The sequence below is a fragment of the Macaca thibetana genome, chromosome 6 (genome assembly GCF_024542745.1).
Source record: "Macaca thibetana thibetana isolate TM-01 chromosome 6, ASM2454274v1, whole genome shotgun sequence".
Classification (NCBI taxonomy): Eukaryota; Metazoa; Chordata; class Mammalia; order Primates; family Cercopithecidae; genus Macaca; species Macaca thibetana.
The window spans coordinates 23,891,810-23,912,195 of NC_065583.1; the positions used below are offsets into that span (position 1 = coordinate 23,891,810).

The following is a 20,386-nucleotide window of genomic DNA, read 5'->3' on the forward strand; positions in this document are numbered from 1 at the left end:
GCATGCACCACCACGCCAGGCTATTTTTTTTGGGGGGGGGGGGGCGGGTATTTTTTAGTAGAGACAGGGTTTCACCATGTTGGCCAGGCTGGTCTTGAACTCTTGACTTTGTGATCTGCTCGCCTTGGCCTCTCAAAGCGCTGGGATTACAGGCATGAGCCACTGTGCCCAGCCGCGCTGCATTTTAATTCAGCTCTCTGATTTCTGATTAGTTTAGGGAGATGGCTCAGCTTACTCTCAAAATTTTCTGGCTAATATCTGAGAAATCTAATATTTTAAATGTGCAATTGGTTGGCAATAAACTTAAGAGTCAGTGAGACCTAGATAGACTGCTGAATTCACTATTTATTAGCAGAGAGATTTTAGCAAGTTATATAACCTCTCTGAGCTTTGGTTTCCTCACATATATCAAGGGGATAGAGTCTTCCTCTCATGGTGGTATCCGAACAAGCTAATGCATGTAATACGTTTAATGCAGGGCTGAAATGTTATAAACGGACGGTATCTCTTATCGCATGATCTGTTTTCTGCCCCTTCACACAGCATGACTAAGTGAAATGTGGTGCAAGTTGCCAAGGATCAAAGTGGCTCTTTATTATAACCTTATTTTTTTAAACATTTGAAGACCAGTATCTATTTATTATCTCACATACTGTATTCCTCTACACCACAGGAATAGGCTGCTGATAAATTATGCTTGAGGTAGGGAGGGAAAGCCTTTTTGAAGGTCTTGGTGTGATGTGCCGGAAGTCTGGCTAGCACTGCCCACCCCCCACTTCTGCCCCCCAGTATCTCAACCTAAAACAGGTTTTCCTCTGTTTATTATAAAATTCCCTCTGGCTCAAGAGCATATTTGCTTACGATCTTGGAGTGGAGGCTCAATTCTGGCCATAGAATCGTGAGAGAGCTGCAACCTTTCTCACAAATGGGCTTTCAGGCAATATTGGGTGGAACTGAATTGTTTCAAAGTGAGACAGTTGCTAAGAAACAAGGGCTTTAAGAGAGGCTTCCCAGGGCAATCCCCTGCCAGCAGGTGGGAAGGCTGGCTGGAGTTGACAGTTTCTGAGATGAGGAGTCTCAGGATGGAAGAGTAGTGAGAGACCCCTTAAAACAGCAGACACTGAGAAATCCCTCTTTGCCACTCTTCCCCAAGCACATTAACTACCTGAATGCCATCAGGCAGGCTTCCCGAGCTTCGAATCAGGTAAATTCAATATTGAAAAGAAACGTTTATATTGCCACTTGGGTTGATTATAGCTTGTTTTTCCTTAATTAACTCAGTCCTGACTGGTGAGCATTTAAGGATAAATTGTAGCAGTGACTGGAGACCTAGAGACTTAGGTCCTTCTGGGACCTCTAGGTAAGCAGTTTTCTTTAACCCACTGCCACCTAGTGGTAACTGAGCAGACTGAAAACTCTTCATCTACAACCAAGGAGAAGAACGGTTGGCATTTTTTTCTGCTTGCCACTCCTATCTTGGAAGCACAGGGAGTGATCGATGTGTCTCTTTCCACTGGCCTCCACTCTCTGCCAACATTTAACTGTCACTGTACATTTACAATGTCAAGCTAGCTGACTCTTCTGTCATTATTTTGATTAATGAGGACATTCTCATTTAATCAGAAGTATCTGAGATTTAAAACAAGCAAGGACTAGACATAGAGCACATGGGTCCTGCCTCCCTCTCCACTGCAGCGGTTAGAAATTTCATGTGTGTCAGCTGGGCTCAAGTTACTGGATCCTTTAAAGTGAGAAGCTGGGTCTTGACAGTTAACTTGAGGTTTCACCCTCTAAGAATAAGTGTGACTTTTATTGTCTTCCTTACCAGGCGATTCAGTTCTGGAGGCACACAGAAGAGATCAGGTCATCAATGTGGCAAATCTGGGGCAGCACACCTTCCTGTACATGCACAGTGGAAAGCTGGTGGCAAATTCAAACATTTCTGGAAGAATGTGAAGATCGATTTGCCAAATGTGGTGAAACACTCAGAGGGGAGCAGGATGAATGGTGATTTCCGCAGATCACCAACAGAATGAACCAGTGCCAGTGAGCTATTAGGTAGAATAAATTCACAGGGCAATGACCACTGCTTGCAGCTTAGAAGAGAGAATTCAGAATGTGGGCCAAGTTCCTATCCTAAGCATGAACTTCAAGTACTTGAAAGAAAAAAGCTACCTCAAGAGTGGTGATTTATTTTTATTTTATTTATTTTTATTTTTTGAGATGGAGCCTTGCTGTATTGTCCAGGCTGGAGTGCAGTGGTGCGATCTCAGCTCACTGCAACCTTTGCCTTCCGGGTTCAAGTGATTCTCCTGCCTCAGCCTCCTGAGTAGCTGGGACTACAGGTGCGCGCCATCACGCCCGGCTAATTTTGTTTTTGTTTCTTTCTTTTCGACAGAGTGTTGCTCTGTGGCCCAGCCCGGGGTGCAGTGGCGTGATTTCAGCTCACTGCAACTTCCACCTCCCGGGTTCAGGCGATTCTCCTGCTTCGGCCTTCCGAGCAGCCAGGATTACTTCGCCACCACACCTGGCTACTTTTTGTATTTTTAGTAGAGACAGGGTTTCACCATGTTGGCCAGGCTGTTCTCGAACTCCCAACCTCAGGTGATCCACCTGCCTCGGCCTCCCAAAGTGCTGGGATTATAGGCGTGAGCCACCGTGCCCGGCAAGAGTGGTGATTTAGATGTGTGGGCTTTGGTAAAGAAAAGGTACAAGGTTACAATAATGCAAATGCAGAAGGCTTGAGATGTTTTAACTTTCTAGACAGGTGTCTTCACTTGGTAACAGACTCCCCTGCCTCCTCTCTGCCACCCCCCAAAAGCAGCGGACAAAGCAGCCAGGATATGAATACAGTTTATTACAGTTTTCAGACTCCCATCCGACACATATCTAAAGCTGAACATCGCAAACTGACGTTACTAGCAGCAATTCTCCCTAGACAGGAAGGGTTTCAGTTACTTTAGCAATTAGGAGTAAAGACAAACTTACAAATCATGTTTTTCTTGTAGCAGCTGGTATATGAGCAGTGAAAGTATAGATAGGTAGAGTCATTCGGTTTAGCCTTGTCTAAAAAAACATTAATAAGTTATGGTGCAGAGGAGTATCCCCAGGGTTGCCAAAGAGAAGGCTGATGTCTTTAGATGTCAGTATGAAACAAGCAAATCACTTTCAAGACATGGCTTACTATTTGCTTTACTGTCAGGACAACAGAAAAAGAAGTGGACAGCTACCCTAGATTCTAGCTCACACATAATTCAGCTAGATAATCATCATTTAAATAATACCCCTTGAAATTTCTCAGACTTTTCACAGCTCTAAAAACACAACATCAGACATAACATCACACATTTGTTCCAAAGGACTAAAAATCAAAAGCAATTGCAAAGTATTGGGAATCACTTTTATGGCTTTCCTAAGGGACAGTCCCCATCTTTCCCGGGAGTGTTTTTAAAGAAGCACTAACTCTGGTAGGTTATCAAACTATTTTTTATTCTAAATAAATAAAAGACTAACTGAAGGTCTCAGGTGTACTTATTTTTCTTCCCCCAGATCTTCCAACCATCCAAAACCATTTATTGACAGAGAGCTTTCATTTTTATTAGAGCAGTGCAAGATAACGTACAAACATTTGAAAAATACTCAAAATACTGAGAATGAAGGAGGCCCAACCCTTCCTCAGAGCCCAGAAAACTGACAGGAACCCCAAAGGCTTATCTTAAATCCATCAACTCAATTTGCCAGAAAGCGCTGACAGACCACCCACCTTTGCAACACAGGCCCAGGATTCCTGCACTTACAACCACTAAGAAAAGCCTTCTGGGAGAAGAAAAGCACAGACTGGTGAACATAAGTTACTGAAAAAGGGTTGACTGCATTCTATATCTGGCACAGGAAAAGAAAAATTCAAACAGCTGTGAAACCATTATATTTACACCACAATACTCTTACATGAACCTTGACTTTCCTACAGCAAGTTTCATTCATAAAAAATACATAAAAGATTGGAAAGCTTTGGGGTAGCACCAGTGACAGCTAGCTGTCAATGAATAGTTTTAATTTTTTCCTAGAGGCAAAATTTAGAGAAAATTTAAAGAAGCAATTTATAGAACTGATTCTATTTCATGATTTTGCCTTTGTCAGCTGCTATGGAAATGGTGCAAGCAGAAATATAAATATCCATTCTGAAGCAAGTAAGTTTCTATTTCTTTTTTCTCAAAGGGTAGAAGTGGTACCTCTCAATTTTTGTAAGGCGTCTGAGGATTAACGGCAGCTCATCGCTCATGACTTGGCAATCTCTAAAGGAGCTCCTGGACTTTCTCACCACGAGGATAGACGGAGCCACTCCTATCCACAACTCATAGCAAGGATCTCTACACATCTAGATTTTAATGCCAACGGTTTCTTGGCTTCCTGACTTGACATGCACCATGCACAATGCACAAACAGCAAGGTACTGACTGGTCTAAAGCCACTCTCCCTGGACACTGCTAACTCTGGCTAATCATCTCACAGACATCCTGCCTCTGATCATAAGATGGTCTCTGGAAGGAAGCATAAACACTTCCCAAATACTAGAGCAGACAGCCCAAAGTGCAAGTTCTACTAATGGGAGAGTAGAAGACTCACCTCTGTATACAAAGAATGGCACATGAAATTGTTTTGAGCATAAAACCATATCTCCCCTTTCTTAGTCACTTGTTATTATCTAACAAAGGTAGATACTTTTGAGAAGACCTCACCAACTACCTAAGTATGTCCTGTGAATTGTCTTGAAAACATATTCCCACGTTTAAAGATTACTTTGAAGAGCCAAAGTTGAATGTTCAAAAATAAATACTATTCTTACCAAGTTTCCCAAGCCCAAATCCCTGGAGAATACTAGAAACCAGTTTTGTTGGTTTCTAGTATTTCAGTATTCAGTATTTCAGCTGCACTGAGCTCCCCTCAGGTGAGCTGGTGGGAGTTCGTGGACTCCATTACTTTCCTCATTTTCTTTCCTTCTCCTGAGGAAGCCTTCAGTTATTTCCATAGCAACTTGTGATAATGTCCTAAATGATCACATTTTTTGAGTAGCACATATACTATTGGGACCTATTTTTTCTTTCTTTTCAACAATATCTTCAATAATAAAGAAAAGGGGGCTGGGCGGGGTAGCTCACGCCTGTAATCCCAGCACTTTGGGAGGCCGAGGTGGGTGGATCACCTGATGTCAGGAGTTCGAGACCAGCCTGGCTAACATGGTGAAACCCCTTCTCTACTAAAAATAAAAAAAATCAGTCAGCCATGGTGGCTGACCCAGTTACTCAGGAGGCTGAGGCAGGAGAATCGCTTGAACCTGGGAGGCAGAGGTTGCAGTGAGCTGAGATCATGCCACTGCACTTCAGCCTGGGCAACAAGAGCGAAACTCTGTCACCAAAAAAAAAAAAAAAAAAAAAAAAAGGAAAGAAAGAAAGAGAGAAAGAGAGAAGGAGAAAGAAAGAAAGAAAGAGAGAGAAAGAAAAGGGAGTAATCTGTAAAAATGAACTTTTGTTAAAAAGTAATAATCATGCTTTATACAAAACAGCACATTTACTAGATAGAATTCATTCCAGACCCACTATCCAGACCAAACAAACAAATGGGAACATATAGCACATAAAATAGATCATACACAGTTCAAACATAATTTTTCATAGCCATAATTGTCATGTTGGGCAAAAAATGGTAAATCAACCCTTATATGGCTATATGAAAATTATATGTAAACATAAAAATGGCATATGTTTAAATCAGGTTAGATTTAACTAGGCAGTAGAATGAATGAAAACTGATTATATTCCTTTTGATTCCAAATTTCTACCTTATTGGGAAAGTAGAGTACATCATTCTAGCTGCGGGAGAGGGCAGGCAGGTGAGGATAGCCATACAGGTATATGCAGTGTTGCCTGATGATTAAACAAGACAACTATTTTGGGAACTGAGATTTCAGATACACTATTTAGAATTTAGACTGGCAGCTTCCAAAGATTACTGTTCACTTGAGTTTGTAACCTGGAACCTCCATAAACTTTAGTGCATCTGATCTGGCTCTAGAGTATACTTTACAATGCATTTAAAAATAAAAACAAGTAAACAAACAACAAACTTCTACAGATTGCCCTTTTGGGATGTGTCATTTTTAGATGCTCATTCTCCATTTGGTGCTACATATAAACCCCTTGAAAAGTGTAGGGGATTCTTTCTGATAACGATCAGAAAAGGGTGAGGTCTGGGATTACAGCAGGAGCAGCAAAAAAAAAGTTACTCTCCTCTTCCTGAAGATACTCTTCCTGAGAACTTCCACTGTCCCTTAGGCGGAAGGAACAGAATATGGAACAGTTCCAGAAGATATCGTTGCCTTCTGAAGATAGTTACAACAGGATCATAACTATGACCCCTAAGATTATTTTGTTTTTTGAGACGGAGTCTCGCTCTGTCGCCCAGGCTGGAGTGCAGTGGCGCCATCTCGGCTCACTGCAACCTCTGCCTCCCGGGTTCACGCCATTCTCCTGCCTCAGCCTCCTGAGTAGCTGGGACTACAGGCGCCCGCCACCACGCCCAGCTAATTTTTATATTTTTAGTAGAGACGGGGTTTCACCGTGTTAGCCAGGATGCCCTCGAATTCCTGACCTCGTGATCCACCCGCCTCGGCCTCCCACAGTGCTGGGATTACAGGTGTGAGCCACTGCGCCCAGCTAAGATTACTTTTTTATGTAGCACCTGCCTTGCTTATAAGACAGAATTCTTACAAAGCTATGAAACAGAGTCAGGAAAAATTACTCATGGCACTTAAACATGTTTAGAGACTGTAAAATGCCTTTCTTTAATTTTTGTCTCAATGCCCCTGTGAGGTAGGTGTCTGTGGGGAAAAAGCTGAGGCACAGAGGGGTTAAATCTGCTCACCTTTCATTGCATGATGAGCCAGTGGTCCAGCTAGCAGAAGGACCAGGTGTCCCAGCTCCCTAAACTTTATTCACCCTGCTTCTCAGAAGGCTTATTTATGTTACACAACAAATACAGCAGGGGAAAGTTTTCTTTTCATACATTTTAATTAGTTGGCTATTTCTATTCCCACCTTGAACATGAGTTATCTCAGATAAAACCAAATAAAAACAAAACAAAAAAATCAATATTGCCTAACAGTCTGTGTCAAGATGCAGCCTATTCTGCACTAGTGATTGAAAAAGCACAGAATATGATTCAAGTAGAAGTATTTGCGGGTGCTATGGTGTTCCTGTTACTCAAGCCAGGCTGTGAGTAAAGTGTCCCTTTAGACACCACCCACTGTACTTTGTAAGAACTTCTTTGGCCCGACACAAGGGAATACATCTACCACCCCTGTTTCATGGTGAACATTCTGAAAGATATTCTACACATGCTGGCCCTGCCTGGAAAGCGGACTCTCAGCCATGTGATGTGTATTACTGAGTTCATGAAGAACTCTTTGAAGCTGGACATGAAGGTCACAGTCTCCTGACATAAAGTTCACAGGACAGTTCACACTACGGACAGAGGGGCAATACCACAGGGTACATGCACTAGCACCATGCCACAGAAGTCAAAGAGAAGGACAAGAAGCCACCACACAAGCATCTTAGAGTCCCATCTGGTATGCCATTTGCAGAGGCTACCTCTGGTAAGGGGAAGACTGAAGAGGTCCTGTATTCCTTTCCATAAGAAGAAGAAGGATCGAAACAGAACACTCGTTGCTGGCTGCTGTGAGCACCACCACCTATCCAAATTCCACCCTACATAAGTTGGTAACTTTCCTAGATCTTGTAGATATTCAAAGACAATACATTTCATTTCTTCATCAAGAGAGAATCATGTCAGGCAAAATTCAAAAGTTAGTTACAAGATGTGAATGCAGGGCTCCAAGGCAACTTACACTGCTACTCTTGGAATCGAATTCATGAGTACTCAGGGCACTAGCTTTCAGACATGCAATACTTCTTTTCGAGATTTCTTTCCCCTATAGTCTCTAAAAAGTAAGTTCCACTCATATTGTGACCCCTAAGTCTAATGGAAGATCAGATATTTGGTTTCAGGGTCTGAAGTAAATCACGATACCAAATCAGATGCATGTATCTATGTATGCTTTTTGCCTTGATATTAATGCAAATGCCCGCCCTCCCAAGGCCTGTCCTCCCCTTGAGCTCATCTTCCAGGTGGCTGAGCCTGCTCTGTCCTCTGCTTATGCAGGACCAGAGGGAATCATTCCAACTCAGAGTTTCACTGGGATACTAGGATACAGCATAGCAGCAATTCATGCATTTTATTTCTAAAAACCAAAGCCCAGGCTGAGCTGGTCACTGTGCAAGATGAACCAGCAGGACATTCTCACCTCGAATGAAAATCTGATTTATGTGTCGAGTGAATACCTGCTGGTAATCCACTTTGGGCTTTCGCTTTTTCTTACGGGACTGGCCTCTGGAAAGGGTGGTAGCCCTGGAAAAGGTACCTCCCACACTGGAGCCTTCGGTCCGTGTAGTCCTCCCTGACAGCTCTGACCTGGACTCCTCCCTTGCAGAGGCCTGCAGGGAAGAAGGGACAGAGCGGGAACGCTTGTGTGAGCCCCGGTCAGTGTCTCCTCTTCCCCACACTGAAGCCAACTTCCAAGTGGATGTCTGTGAGTATCTAGACAGAGTGGAATCTTCAACTGCAGACTTAGAATCTGCTTCCTTCTTGGAGGAATCTTGAAGTTTCAGTCGATCAAATAGCTATAAAGAAAACAATGATAAATATTAGCCTTCTCTTTAGCCTTCATCACCCTCTTTCAACATACAGAAAAAGACCAAATTCTTTAATTATGTTCTGTGGATTCCTTGCTTTGCAATTTTTTAAAAGTTAGTAATAAACTCTTTTTTTTGGAGACAGAGTCTCACTCTGTCACCCAGGCTGAAGTGCAGTGGCATGATCTCAGCTCAGTGCAACCTCCGCCTCCCAGGTTCAAGCGATTCTCCTGCCTCAGCCTCCCAAGTAGCTGGGATTACAGGCGCCTGCCACCCTGCCCGACTAATTTTTGTATTTTTAGTAGAGACGGGGTTTCACTGTGTTAGCCAGGATGGTCTTGATCTCCTGACCTCATGATTCACCCGCCTCAGCCTCCCAAAGTGCTGGGATTACAGGTATGAGCCACCACGCCTGGCCATAAACTTCCTATTTCTAACTATAGTGCAGATAATACGTATGTCAAGAGAAAAGGCTTATTTCTGTGGTATAAAGCTCAAAGACTTTCAAGTGTTGTAAGAGACAACTTGCTCCTCAAACAATATGCAGGTTACAAGCACAGACTCACTTGAGATTCACTGGAAGCATGAAAAGAGAAACTAAGGAAGACCTTGGTATAGGCACAGCTGGTTTATAGCAACAGAGATTTCTCTCTAGGAAATCCTAGTCACTGGACTCAGGGATCTCAATTCCTAAGCTGGAAAGCATGATGGCTACTCAGGAGGTCAGGGGGAAACTGCCTACCCTAGTGAGAGTCAGTGAAGAATCCCGTTCATATGCTTTGCCTAGGACAGGTTTTCGGTAGGTCTCGTCCACATCAGTAAGTGCCTAGAGGAACAGTCCAAAAGGAAAAACATTAGACAGAATTAAAAAATTTTTTGTATAGCTTTTTCAGGGAAAAAAAGGCAGAATAACATCTATTCAGAGCAGAACTACACTTAACAGGTGACTCAGCTCCTAGGCAGAAGAAAATGGTGACACCTGGTACCTTCTGTGTAGTATTTTTAAGCTGCTATCACCATATAAGATGGGTTTCACCTACGGATGGTAAGGGTCTTTATGACTGCATGGTAGAAGGTCTTAAATTTCAGTGTGCAAGAATATCTAGGAGGTTTATTAAAATACAAACCCAAAGCTATTCTGCTGGAGATTCTATTTTGGTAGGTCTGGGATGAAGCCCAGGAACCTTTTGTTTCAGCCAGAAGCCCCAGGTGATTCTGATGCAGGATGGCTTCGGACCCCACTTTGAGGAATACTACTGCTTCTTTACCCTCTTCAGTTTCTATGTCTTATGAAAGCAATTAACAGAAATTAACCAGGGTTACACACAGACTTGCTGGTGAGTTCTCATCACCGAGAGCAACCTCACAGGACAGCTGTTAGGACCAAATGAGATGTATAAGACTAATTCCTTTGAAAAGTGTAAATCACCCTACAAATACAAGTTGACAGTACTGTTATAATCACCACTATCGCCTAATACATTCTCTTCAATTCTTTCCTTCAAAGGTAAAACTATCATAATAAAACATTTTTCCCTACATTTTGGAAATGAGAAAACTGAGGCTCAGAGAAATTATCTTGCTTACAGTCACACAGTTACCAAGTGGTGAAGCTAGGATTCAAATTCCATAATGGTTGAAAACATGGTTTTAGGAGTTAGAACGACCGAGGAAAAAGTTTGACACTTCCACTTACTAACGGTGTGATCTGTGAGCAATATTCCAATCTCTCTAGACTCAATTTCTTCATTTGTGAAATGGAACAACTCATTCATTGAGGTAACATATGAAGCCCTCAGTATAGTATCTGGCACACAGCAGGAACTCAATATATGTCAGCAGCTACTGTTCTTTTCCAGGAGGATGCATGGATGGGGATGAAGCACAGGGAAAATGAAAGTTGGAGACAGAAGACCAAATGGAAAAGAAACACCAGAAAGCTCTGGTGATTCTTTTTTTTTTTTTTTTTTTTTGACAGAGTCTTGCTCTGTCACCCAGGCTGGAGTGCAGTGGCACGATCTTGGCTCACGGCAACCTCCACCTCCCAGCTTCAAGCGATTCTCCTGCCTCAGCCTCCTGAGTAGCTGGGATTACAGATGCGTGCCACCAAGCCTGGCTAATTTTGTATTTTTAGTAGAGATGGGGTTTCCCTATGTTGACCAGGCTGGTCTCGAACTCCTGACCTCAGGTGATCTGCCTGCCTCGGCCTTCCAAAGTGCTGGGATTACAGGCGTGAGCCAGGGCACGTGGCCTGGTGGTTCTTAACCACCTCAAATTATAGTTGTGCTATTACATATCGCTTCTCTCCTACAAATGTCTAGAAAAAAAGACAGTAAGCCTCTAGAAGTCTAGGAAGTGTGGCACACTCCCTCATTATAAAACCACCATGCAGCCGGGCACAATGGCTCATGTCTGTAATCCCAGCACTTTGGGAGGCTGAGGCAGGCAGATCACCTGAGGTCTGGAGTTCAAGACCAGCCTGGCCAACATGGTGAAACCCCATCTCTACTAAAAATACAAAAATCTGCTGGGCATGGTGGCAGGCGCCTGTAATCCCAGCTACTCAAGAGGCGGAGGTTGCAGTGAGCTGAGATTGCACCATTGCACTCCAGCCTGGGCGACAAGAGCGAAACTCCGTCTCAAAAAAAACCAAAAAGACATCATGCAAAATGCTTTGTTTACTGATGTCTGCTTCACCTCTATCCTTATTTACCTTCCCATGTACTGCAGAGTGCAAGTTCCTTTCTGAAACTTTTGCACCTAGCATGGGGTTCAGCCAAAGTGGGAAGTCAATAAATGTTTTTAAATTAATGAAAGAATGGTTGGTAGAAGATCAACTAAAAGTTACTAAACCAATAAAATAACTGGTCCTTATGGCTGGGTTTCTCAACCTTGGCACTAATGACTTTTCAGACTGGATAATTATTTGTTGTTGAGGGACTATCTTGTGTACTGCAGAATGTTTAGCAGCAACCCTGGCCTCTACCTATTAGATGCCAGTAGTATCCCCTCCTACAGTGGTGACAATAAAATGTCTCCAAACATTGACAAATGTTCCCGGGAGGGAAGGAAGAACAAAATCACCTTGGTTAAGAGCCACTGCCTTAAGGAGAAGTAAGCAATAAAAAGACCTTTTTTTGTTGTTGCCCAAAAGCATGCAAAAATTCTAGTTCTTCTGACAAGTTATTTTTTGGGTTTTGCTTAATGTAGTTACTCAGGTCCTTTAAATATATAGAAGATGTAATCTGTGGGAGGCTCTCCCGCCCTGTGAGAAAGGCTTAATTACCATATTCCAGAACTTGTCAAATGCAACAAGGAAGCCTGTACAGACGCCCCGAAGTCCCTTGAAAGTGCGGATGTGAACATTCACCTTCACCCCCTCGCGGATACAGCGATGGAGCTCACCCAGAGGGCTGCCTTCGTGCACTGAAACAAGAGAAGATCAGGACAGTCTTAACATCTGCCCTCATTCCCAGAATTAAGCCAAGACCACCCAACTTCAGCCAGCAACATGAGGCCCATGGTAGAGTGACAATCTCACTATTGGAACAGGAAGGTCCAATGGGCAACATGGCTCGTGCGGTCCACACACACTGACACGAGACTAGATTCCAACAGAATGAGGATAAACCATATGTATTGATATCAGCCAAATGTCTCACTACCAGTATATCTTTTATTCTACGATGTCGCTGACTCTAAGACGAACTATCACTTAAAAACTTCTTGGGTGGGCCGAGTGCAGTGGCTCACACCTGTAATCCCAGCACTTTGGGAGGCCGAGGTGGGCGGATCACCTGAGGTCAGGAGTTCAAGATCAGCCTGGCCAACATGGTGAAACCCCGGCTCTACTAAAAATACAACAATTAGCCAGGCATGGTGGCCCATACCCATAATCCCAGCTACTCAGGAGGCTGAGGCAGGAGAATGGCTTGAACCCAGAGGTGGAGGTTGCAGTGAGCCGAGATCCTCCCCCTGCACTCCAGCCTGGGCAGCAGAGTAACACTGTCATTAAAAAAAAAAAAAAAAAAAATGGCCGGGCACGGTGGCTCACACTTGTAATCCCAGCACTTTGGGAGGCTGAGGCGGGCAGATCACAAGGTCAGGAGTTTGACACCAGCCTGGCCAACATGGTGAAACCCCGTTTCTACTAAAAATACAAAAAATTAGCTGGGAGTGGTGGCCCACGCCCGTAATCCCAGCTACTCAGGAGGCTTGAACCCAGGAGGTGGAGGTTGCTGTGAGCCGAGATCGTGCCAATGCACTCCAGCCTGGGAGACAGAGCAAGACTCCGTCTCGAGAAAAACACACACACAAAATGTATGTATCAACAGCAAGATCCTTCTCAATTGTGTGCCTTAAGACAATTCATGAATCACATACCCAGCTTGAGTCTTCCAAAAAACCAAAAGCTTTGTTTACATGTTCAAAGGAAACAAACTGCACTCTGCCCTTAAACACGTGCAATCCTGTCAGAAAGAAAGGCCTTTGACGCCACCAAAGCTACTCCACGCACAAGCTCTCTGGAGTCACTAGTGTTTCTGGGAGGAAAAGCACTGGTTGTAGCCCAAGCCCTGACGGTGTAAAAGGCACCTGCTGAGTATCTGGCTCCTATGACACTACTAATAAGCATCACATGAGAAGAGCAGGATAAGGATTTATGGGAAGAATACTGGGACTATAAATTTCAGCTTTTATTATGAAGGATTCTCTTCTCAGAGCGTGGGAGCAAAGATGAATTTTATTTTTATTATTTCATGTTAACTCAGCTCTCACAATATGCTGGCTATGGTATATAAAACCTCCCCAAAGAAAACCATACATTCTTCTTTTTTTCCTGAGACAGGGTCTCACTATGTCACCCAGGCTGGAGTGCAATGGCACAATCACGGCTCACTGCAGCCTTGACCTCCTCGGCTCAAGCGCTTCCTCTACCTCAGCCTACTGAATAGGTGGGACTACAGGCACGCACTACGCCCCCCAATCTCTCTTTCTCGTGCATACAGTCTCAGTCTTTCCCAAGTTTGCAAGGCAAAATTCTGTAGAAAGTTTATTTGTTTTTGGTCAGGTCTTAGAAGTCTCGATATATAGAGATTTGGCATTGACAGTAAACAAATGAAAAATCTCTCCTGCTTTGTTTCTAGTGGCATAAAGGAGAACAACAGCCCTGCACTTCAGTTTGGATAACTAAATTGGTTCCTCCTGAAGCCATCTTATCCCTCTGTCATAGATTGGCTTATAAACCACGGCTGTGATAAATTAATAAAAGATTCTTAGAAGAAAATGACTTAGCAGACTAGCAGGAGGAGTTTATCTCAGATTACAGGTTTGGGAATAAGTCAGAGTTGGAAGCAACATGAAACAGTGACCTTGGAAAAGACCATGAGAATTTTGGTCTGACCATCACCATTTACCTCTCTTCTAGCAGTATTTTAAAGTCCTTTGTACATTTGCTAGCTAAGGGGGTGTGTGTGTGTGTGCATATGTGTTATAGGCCGTATTAAATCAAGCATTGTAAACAACTTTCAGGTCATTATAACTAGTTGCGTGACCCTGGTGAATAACTTTTTCTTTAAGGTCCAAATTTCCTCATTCATAAAATGAGGTTAAGATAGTTAACTTGTAGAGTTATTTCAGGACTAAGTCCCAATAATTCAATTTCTTAGAAACTGATCACATGCCTGCATTATTTCCTTTTCTACACATACATATATACTGCCCACTGCCCTACAGATGTATGTGTTTACACAAAGAATGGAAAGACTATTTTTTTTCTAACTTGGAAAAAAACAGGGACATTACTTCTTTCCCACACCTCCAAAACAGAGAGAAAGGGCAATCAAGTATCTCAGCAACAGTCTCTTATTCTAATTAAATAGATGGCAAATTCAGGTCTTTCAATTGGTCTTTCTCAAATGTGTAGCTTTAATTTTTTTCTTCCAAAGATTTAATAAGGTGTAATTTCAGGAAGCATTGCTCTCCTTGTGTGTGATCAAAACTACAACACTAGCACCACCTATCAGAGCAAACCGCCAAGGCAAAAGTGAGCTCCCCATTCTGAATCAGAGTGCACACTCTCTTTCCAGCCGTCTCTGGCAAGCTCCAAATGGACGTGTCAGGTTTCTATGACAAAATATGACAAAAAAGCACATGCCTTATCTTTGGAGAAAGTTACTCTTCCAATCCCCTTCTCTACTGCCACACCCTTCCAGATCCAGGTCATTTTCAGCTCCACTCTTCCTTCTCCTGCTACATGTAAATTATACCATCACAGCCTGATTTTAAAATAACTGTTCTCAATCATGCCCTTCTTTAAAGACCTAAAACTTACCTCTTACGGGAACTCTTGTTTTCCTTAGAAATATTTAGTAGGAATGTAGGAAGAGAAGCCATGTCTGTGTCTCAGGTGGCGGCAAAACAAGATGATGGATCCCCCTGCCATGACCCCCAGACGCAGGGCTTATATGCTATAGGGAAAGGGTGATTCAGAAGGGATGTGTACGACAATTGAAGTAAGTTAACATCAAGGTTGTTCTCACGTAAGGACAGGAGCTACAGTAAGTACATGCTCTTACACAAGGAACAACAGATAAATTGGAAATCTTAGAGGCCTTCCCAGAATTGGGTTTAATCAGAAATCAACATGGTGGATTAGCATTCAAGATGGAGTTGGTTTAGCCTCCACAACCACCTATTCAAAGAAAATTTAAGGACAAAACTGTATCTACATATATATCTCCAAATATACAAAGTTATTAGCTCATTAGGGCATAGGCAGCTCCCCAGATTCCATAACCTATTAAGGGCCCAGAGAAATGAAACCACAAACTGTAACAGTCACCTTATGAGTCTGCAATAGAAAAATATTTTTTCTTTTCTCTGAAAACAGTTTTAGTTGCCATTCTACAGAAGGGTGCCATGACAGATTTAAAGCACAATGTTTGAATCAGTTACCTGGCAAAGGCACACCAGTGTCTTCCCTATTGTGATGCTATGTCAAACTGGCCACACACACACACACACACACACACACACAGCAGTGTGGTGCAGAAATCATCTGAGGCTATTCTTTAGTTGCACTGGAGACAGCTGCAATGAGCTGAGAAAAGTGACAAGGTTGAATTTTAAGCTTGGCCTTTTTTGAAGCCTAAGTACCCCTGTTCTCGGTTTCATGTAAGTCATACTCATGCACTTTTGGCAACCTCTGTGTAACAGAGATGCTGTTCAAATTTGAGAGTTCACTTTACTGCTGTATGCAGGGCTCAGATGTTCTTGATTTTGCTTATTTTCTTGCTCTTTATTTGCAGGTAGTGAAATCAAAGTTATCCAAAGAATATCACTTTATTAAAATGAAAACATCAAGACACCATATTGTGGGAAATTATTTCAGCAATCAAAGTAAACTACAACAACAGGACTCGAACAAATTTCCAATCGTGATATTATGTCAGAGGCCCAATAAATCAGGTTTGTTTTGAAATCCTTCTCAGCAGGATGTGTGCGAGTAAAAGGAGTGTGTAGGCTCCCTGCAGGAGAACTGAATTTGGAACTGGAGACAAGCCATTCACCTAGACAGTGGTCTAGAAGTCAAATCCTGCATGTCACATGCATTTTGGATTGACCACACACACTTGTTCATACCGGCACATGCTGCACACCAACACACTTGTAGCTAAAACAAAGTAATGATAACACGTTTTCTCACAGCTTTATAATGTCAAGATGTTAGCTTGAATACACCAGTTCGTTTCACAGTGACAGATATACCTAGAAAAAGCTTGCTTGAAGCATAATTATAAACCAGAACCACTGTGGATCAGGTATGGTGCTGCGATGCTAAGGAGAAATATAGACACTAGAATTATGTGGAAAAGAGGATGATAATGCTCTTTAGTCTTGTCTTACCGTTCTCTATAGGCGCCTCAATATTAAAAAGGAGGAAAAGCAATTACATTCCACTTGCAAGTAGAGCTTGTGCTTGAGTTCTTTACATGGAGAAAATGTGGAATCAATGATGGCTTAGGCTTAATGATTATGAAAAACCTTTCCTCCTATGCTTTTTCTTTTTTTCTTTAGTATTCCCAGTATTGCAACAGCCTCCTATACTTTTATTATTACTTTTTTTTGAGACCTCTTATCACCTCTGTAGACATCCCTATGATGTCCTATAATCTCGGCTCACTGCAGCTTCCACCTCCAGGGTTCAAGCGATTCTCGTGCCTCATCCTCCTGAGCAGCTGGAACTAGAGACAGATGCTGCCACGCCCAACTAATTTTTCTATTTTTAGTAGAGACAGGGTTTGACCATGTTGGCCAGGCTGGTCTTGAACTCCTGGCCTAAAGTGATCCGCCCACCTCAGCCTCCCAAAGTGCTGGGATTACAGGTGTGAGCCACTGTGCTTGGCTACTTTTAAAATTTTATTACTGCAAGGAAAAGAATAGGACTGCTCCACAAAGGACTTCAAAGAGATTCTATGACAGAGATACAAAGTGAAACATTTTATGGTTAAAACACCATTACACTTAATTTTGCACTCCTTCCACACTGTCCTGTCTGTGAACTTGGATGGGTAACTTGGATCTGAATTGATGAAATACAGCATTTTAAAGTCAGCAACAAAATGTAGCTCCTCCTGTATTCTTCATTATGTTTCATTGATGATATGACTTAACAAACCTTCTGTTTGCTGTTACGGCCTGATGTAACTTACATTTTACGTAAATATTTTGCAAAGAATTAAGCATTCTCAAATGCATAGCCATTTTTTTCCAGAAAGCATTTGTATATGTCCACAAATAGTTTTATCTTACTGGTATCTATATTTTGATTTTTCTGAGCAACTGTATCCAATCAGGGTTTAGAGTAGGCATATATATATATATATGTATATATAGTTTTTTAAATTAAAACTGTGGCATACATATAAAATATACCTAGTTCTTTTCTTTTTCCCTTCCAACTTTTGTTTTTGGATCAGGAGGTACGTGAAAAGTTTGCTGCATGTGTAAATCGTGTGTCACTGGGGTCTGGCGCACAAATTATTTTGTCACCCAGGTAGTGACCATAGTACCCAATAGGTAGTTTTCTGATTCTCACCCCCCTCCCACCCTTCACCCTCAAGTAGGAACTCTTTCTTGAATAAATCCAATCCTCACCCATGTTTCTGTTGTTTTCTTGCTTTCTGAAGGTCAACTCTGTGTGACGTCAACACCTGTCTCTCATGTACACCCAACTGTCTGCAGTGCCATGGTGACAATTTTCAGTATGTAGGACACATTCTCTGAGATCTTAATTCCAGGGGTATACTTAATCACAAGAAGTTGACAAAGCTGGTCTTCACACACTGTCATATCATTACAGTGAAGTGCTCTACAGGGAAAGCCAAAACCACCCACCACATAGCAATACACAGTAATATTCCTTTCCCTTGATAATCTTGGTAGCAACGCAATAACTGGTAAAATAGAAATAAATGTTGCAATGAGACTTAAGAGTGCATTTCAACTAGCTAATGGTGGCAAATTGCATAGGCAAATTAAGGTCCCCCAAACTGCTCTCGTTTTGGGAACATGCATACTGTTTTTGTGTTACAGCCGGGCAAGCCAGCCGGGGTAAATCCTAGCTTGGGCAGGGATGCTGTGGCATGGTAAGACATCCAGCAAAGGCACACATAACAGCACACAGCGTTTCAGGATGTTTCTCTCTTAATAAGCAAATTTCTAGGAAGGAAGAAAATCAGTCCCTTGCTTGGCACACCTCTCCATCCAAAAGGCAGTGACTTAATAAGGTAACAATTGAATTACCAGGATACAGATGCTTTGAATAGCTAAGTAGGTCATTGTGTTCACAGGGCAGATGTCAGAACTGCTTGCCAGATGACAAAAGAGATAACCCTAGGCTGTTTTTATTCCATTTATACAAGACTTAACTCACACATTAGAGCCTCTGCTGTTTACAGCTTTACTCTAAGGATCTATTAGGAGGCTCCAAGAAATTCCCTTGTGCCATTTACACCTTTAGAATTTAAAATAATCTGCACATATGGTAATATGAGCCTGACAGACACAGTCCTGCACCCAGCCAGGCAGAGTGGCTGTAAAACAGCGTCTGTGTTTTAGAGGCATTCTGTGCCTGCTGCATTTCAGCACTTGTGACTTAGTAATGTGAACATATGTGTATCAAGACCCTGCAGCCCTTCTGCTTATCGCACTGAAGAAGGAGCTGTCAATGTACAGGGGTTATGGGATTATGCGCCTGTGCTATCTGAACAGATCTCCCCACACTCCATCCGATCCTCCTCAAATCCCACTGACCAAATACTCTCCTTCCCCTAATATTGGCTGTGCTCTCCCCTCACGTCTCCTTTTCCGCCCCACCTTACCTCTCACTGTGGTCTCTAAGACCTCTCATCACCTCTGCAGACGTCCCTCTGATGTCCCCCAAACTCTGTAGCCCCCGCCACCTCTCCAGGTCCTCCATCAATCCTGTAGACCCTCTCCGCAGGCTCATCACCTCTGACCCTTCCATGGGCCCCGATTACCTCTACAGACCTTTCCCACGGCTTCTTATCACCACTACAGCCTCACCACTCTCCCTCTGTTGCTCCTACAGCCCCTTTTCTTACTCAGAGGGACCCTCCCCACGCCGTCATTACCCACATTACTCAAGCAGTTCCACCCCACATTCGCTGCTGATCCCCGCAAATCTCCAAGGCGCTCCCACAATCCGTGCAGACCCGCGCCCGGCCACCGCCGCCCCGCAGACGCCCCCTCGGCCGCCAGCTTCCGGACGGCGGCGGCCCCGCTTCCCGCCCGGACCGCGGACTCACAGGGCATTCGCGTGAGCACGTTGCGTGGCGCCTTCCTGCTTCGACCGGGACCCCTCCGGCCCGTTCCTGCGGCTCCGTCCCCTTCCTCTTTGGCCACCATGAGACGGCGGAGACGCTGGATGCGCTCGGGGTCCGGGGCGGGCGCGTCCGGGCGGCGGCGAGTCCTGCCTGAGGGCCCGGGCGCGGAGGGAACCTCCGAGCCCGCGGCCGCGCCCCGAGCCCGCCCGCGCCCGCGCCCGCCGCCCCGGACCCCGGTCCTGAGGAAGCTCTCGTACTCCGCCACGTTGTTGAAGCAGGGGGCATTGGGGTAGGGGATGGGAGGCAGGCGGGGCGCGTACAGCGCCAGCAGCGGGTCGAAGCTGTCAGAGCTGACATCCAGCCGCGGGCTGGGCGGGCGCGCGGGACTCGCGGCGCGAGCCGACCTCGCCCCCCGCTCCCGCTCCTCCATGTTTGAAAGGCCCGCAAGCCGAGGCCGATGGGAAGAAGGAGCGGAGCCGCCAGAGGGCGGCACTGCGCAGCCGCGGCGCGGGGTTGCACTGCGCCGACGCGGCCGCCGGAGGGCAGCACCTGTCCTCGTTCCACCCCGGCCGGGGGGCGTGGTGCGCGGCTCCGACCAGCCCGCGCCTCGCACCGCCTCCGCCCACGGCTGACAGGTTAACGCTGTCGGCTGCTGCTTGACCTTCTCCAATGCAGTTTCCCCATCTATATCATTACCACTTAGGGTGTTTGTTAATACTCTGGGTTCCCCGGGAATAAGCTCGGGATCGCATCCTAGCTTGAGCTGCAGGAAACGTCTGGAGGAAGGCA

The 20,386-nt window shown here is 44.1% G+C and overlaps 1 protein-coding gene across 2 annotated transcripts; it reads right to left on the reverse strand.

Annotated features, from left to right (window-relative positions):
* Positions 1-224: 224 nt before the first annotated feature.
* LSM11 (LSM11, U7 small nuclear RNA associated) lies at positions 225-20,077 on the reverse strand. Of its 2 annotated transcripts, XM_050793940.1 has the most exons (5): positions 19,580-20,034; positions 12,037-12,176; positions 9,493-9,576; positions 8,400-8,738; positions 225-2,692 (listed from the first exon to the last, which is right to left on the reverse strand). In XM_050793940.1, the coding sequence occupies exons 1-5, from the start codon at positions 20,025-20,027 to the stop codon at positions 2,564-2,566; spliced, it is 1,140 nt and encodes a 379-aa protein (XP_050649897.1). In that variant the 5' UTR covers positions 20,028-20,034; the 3' UTR covers positions 225-2,563. The 2 variants fall into 2 exon arrangements, with proteins under 2 accessions (XP_050649897.1, XP_050649898.1); XM_050793941.1 differs by lacking the exon at positions 225-2,692 and having other exon boundaries at positions 2,838-8,738; positions 19,580-20,077.
* Between the last annotated feature and the right edge of the window lie 309 nt (positions 20,078-20,386).

What these genes read in the sequence shown, in the direction of transcription:
- LSM11 (XM_050793940.1), bottom strand. Translation starts at nt 20,027, where the DNA reads ATGGAGGAGCGGGAGCGGGGGGCGAGGTCGGCTCGCGCCGCGAGTCCC. An exon ending in CGTGCTCACGCGAATGCCCT is followed by an intron (nt 12,177 to 19,579) that starts GTGAGTCCGCGG and finishes CTCTTGTTTCAG; the next exon opens with TGCACGAAGGCAGCCCTCTG. An exon ending in TTGACAAGTTCTGGAATATG is followed by an intron (nt 9,577 to 12,036) that starts GTAATTAAGCCT and finishes CTGTTCCTCTAG; the next exon opens with GCACTTACTGATGTGGACGA.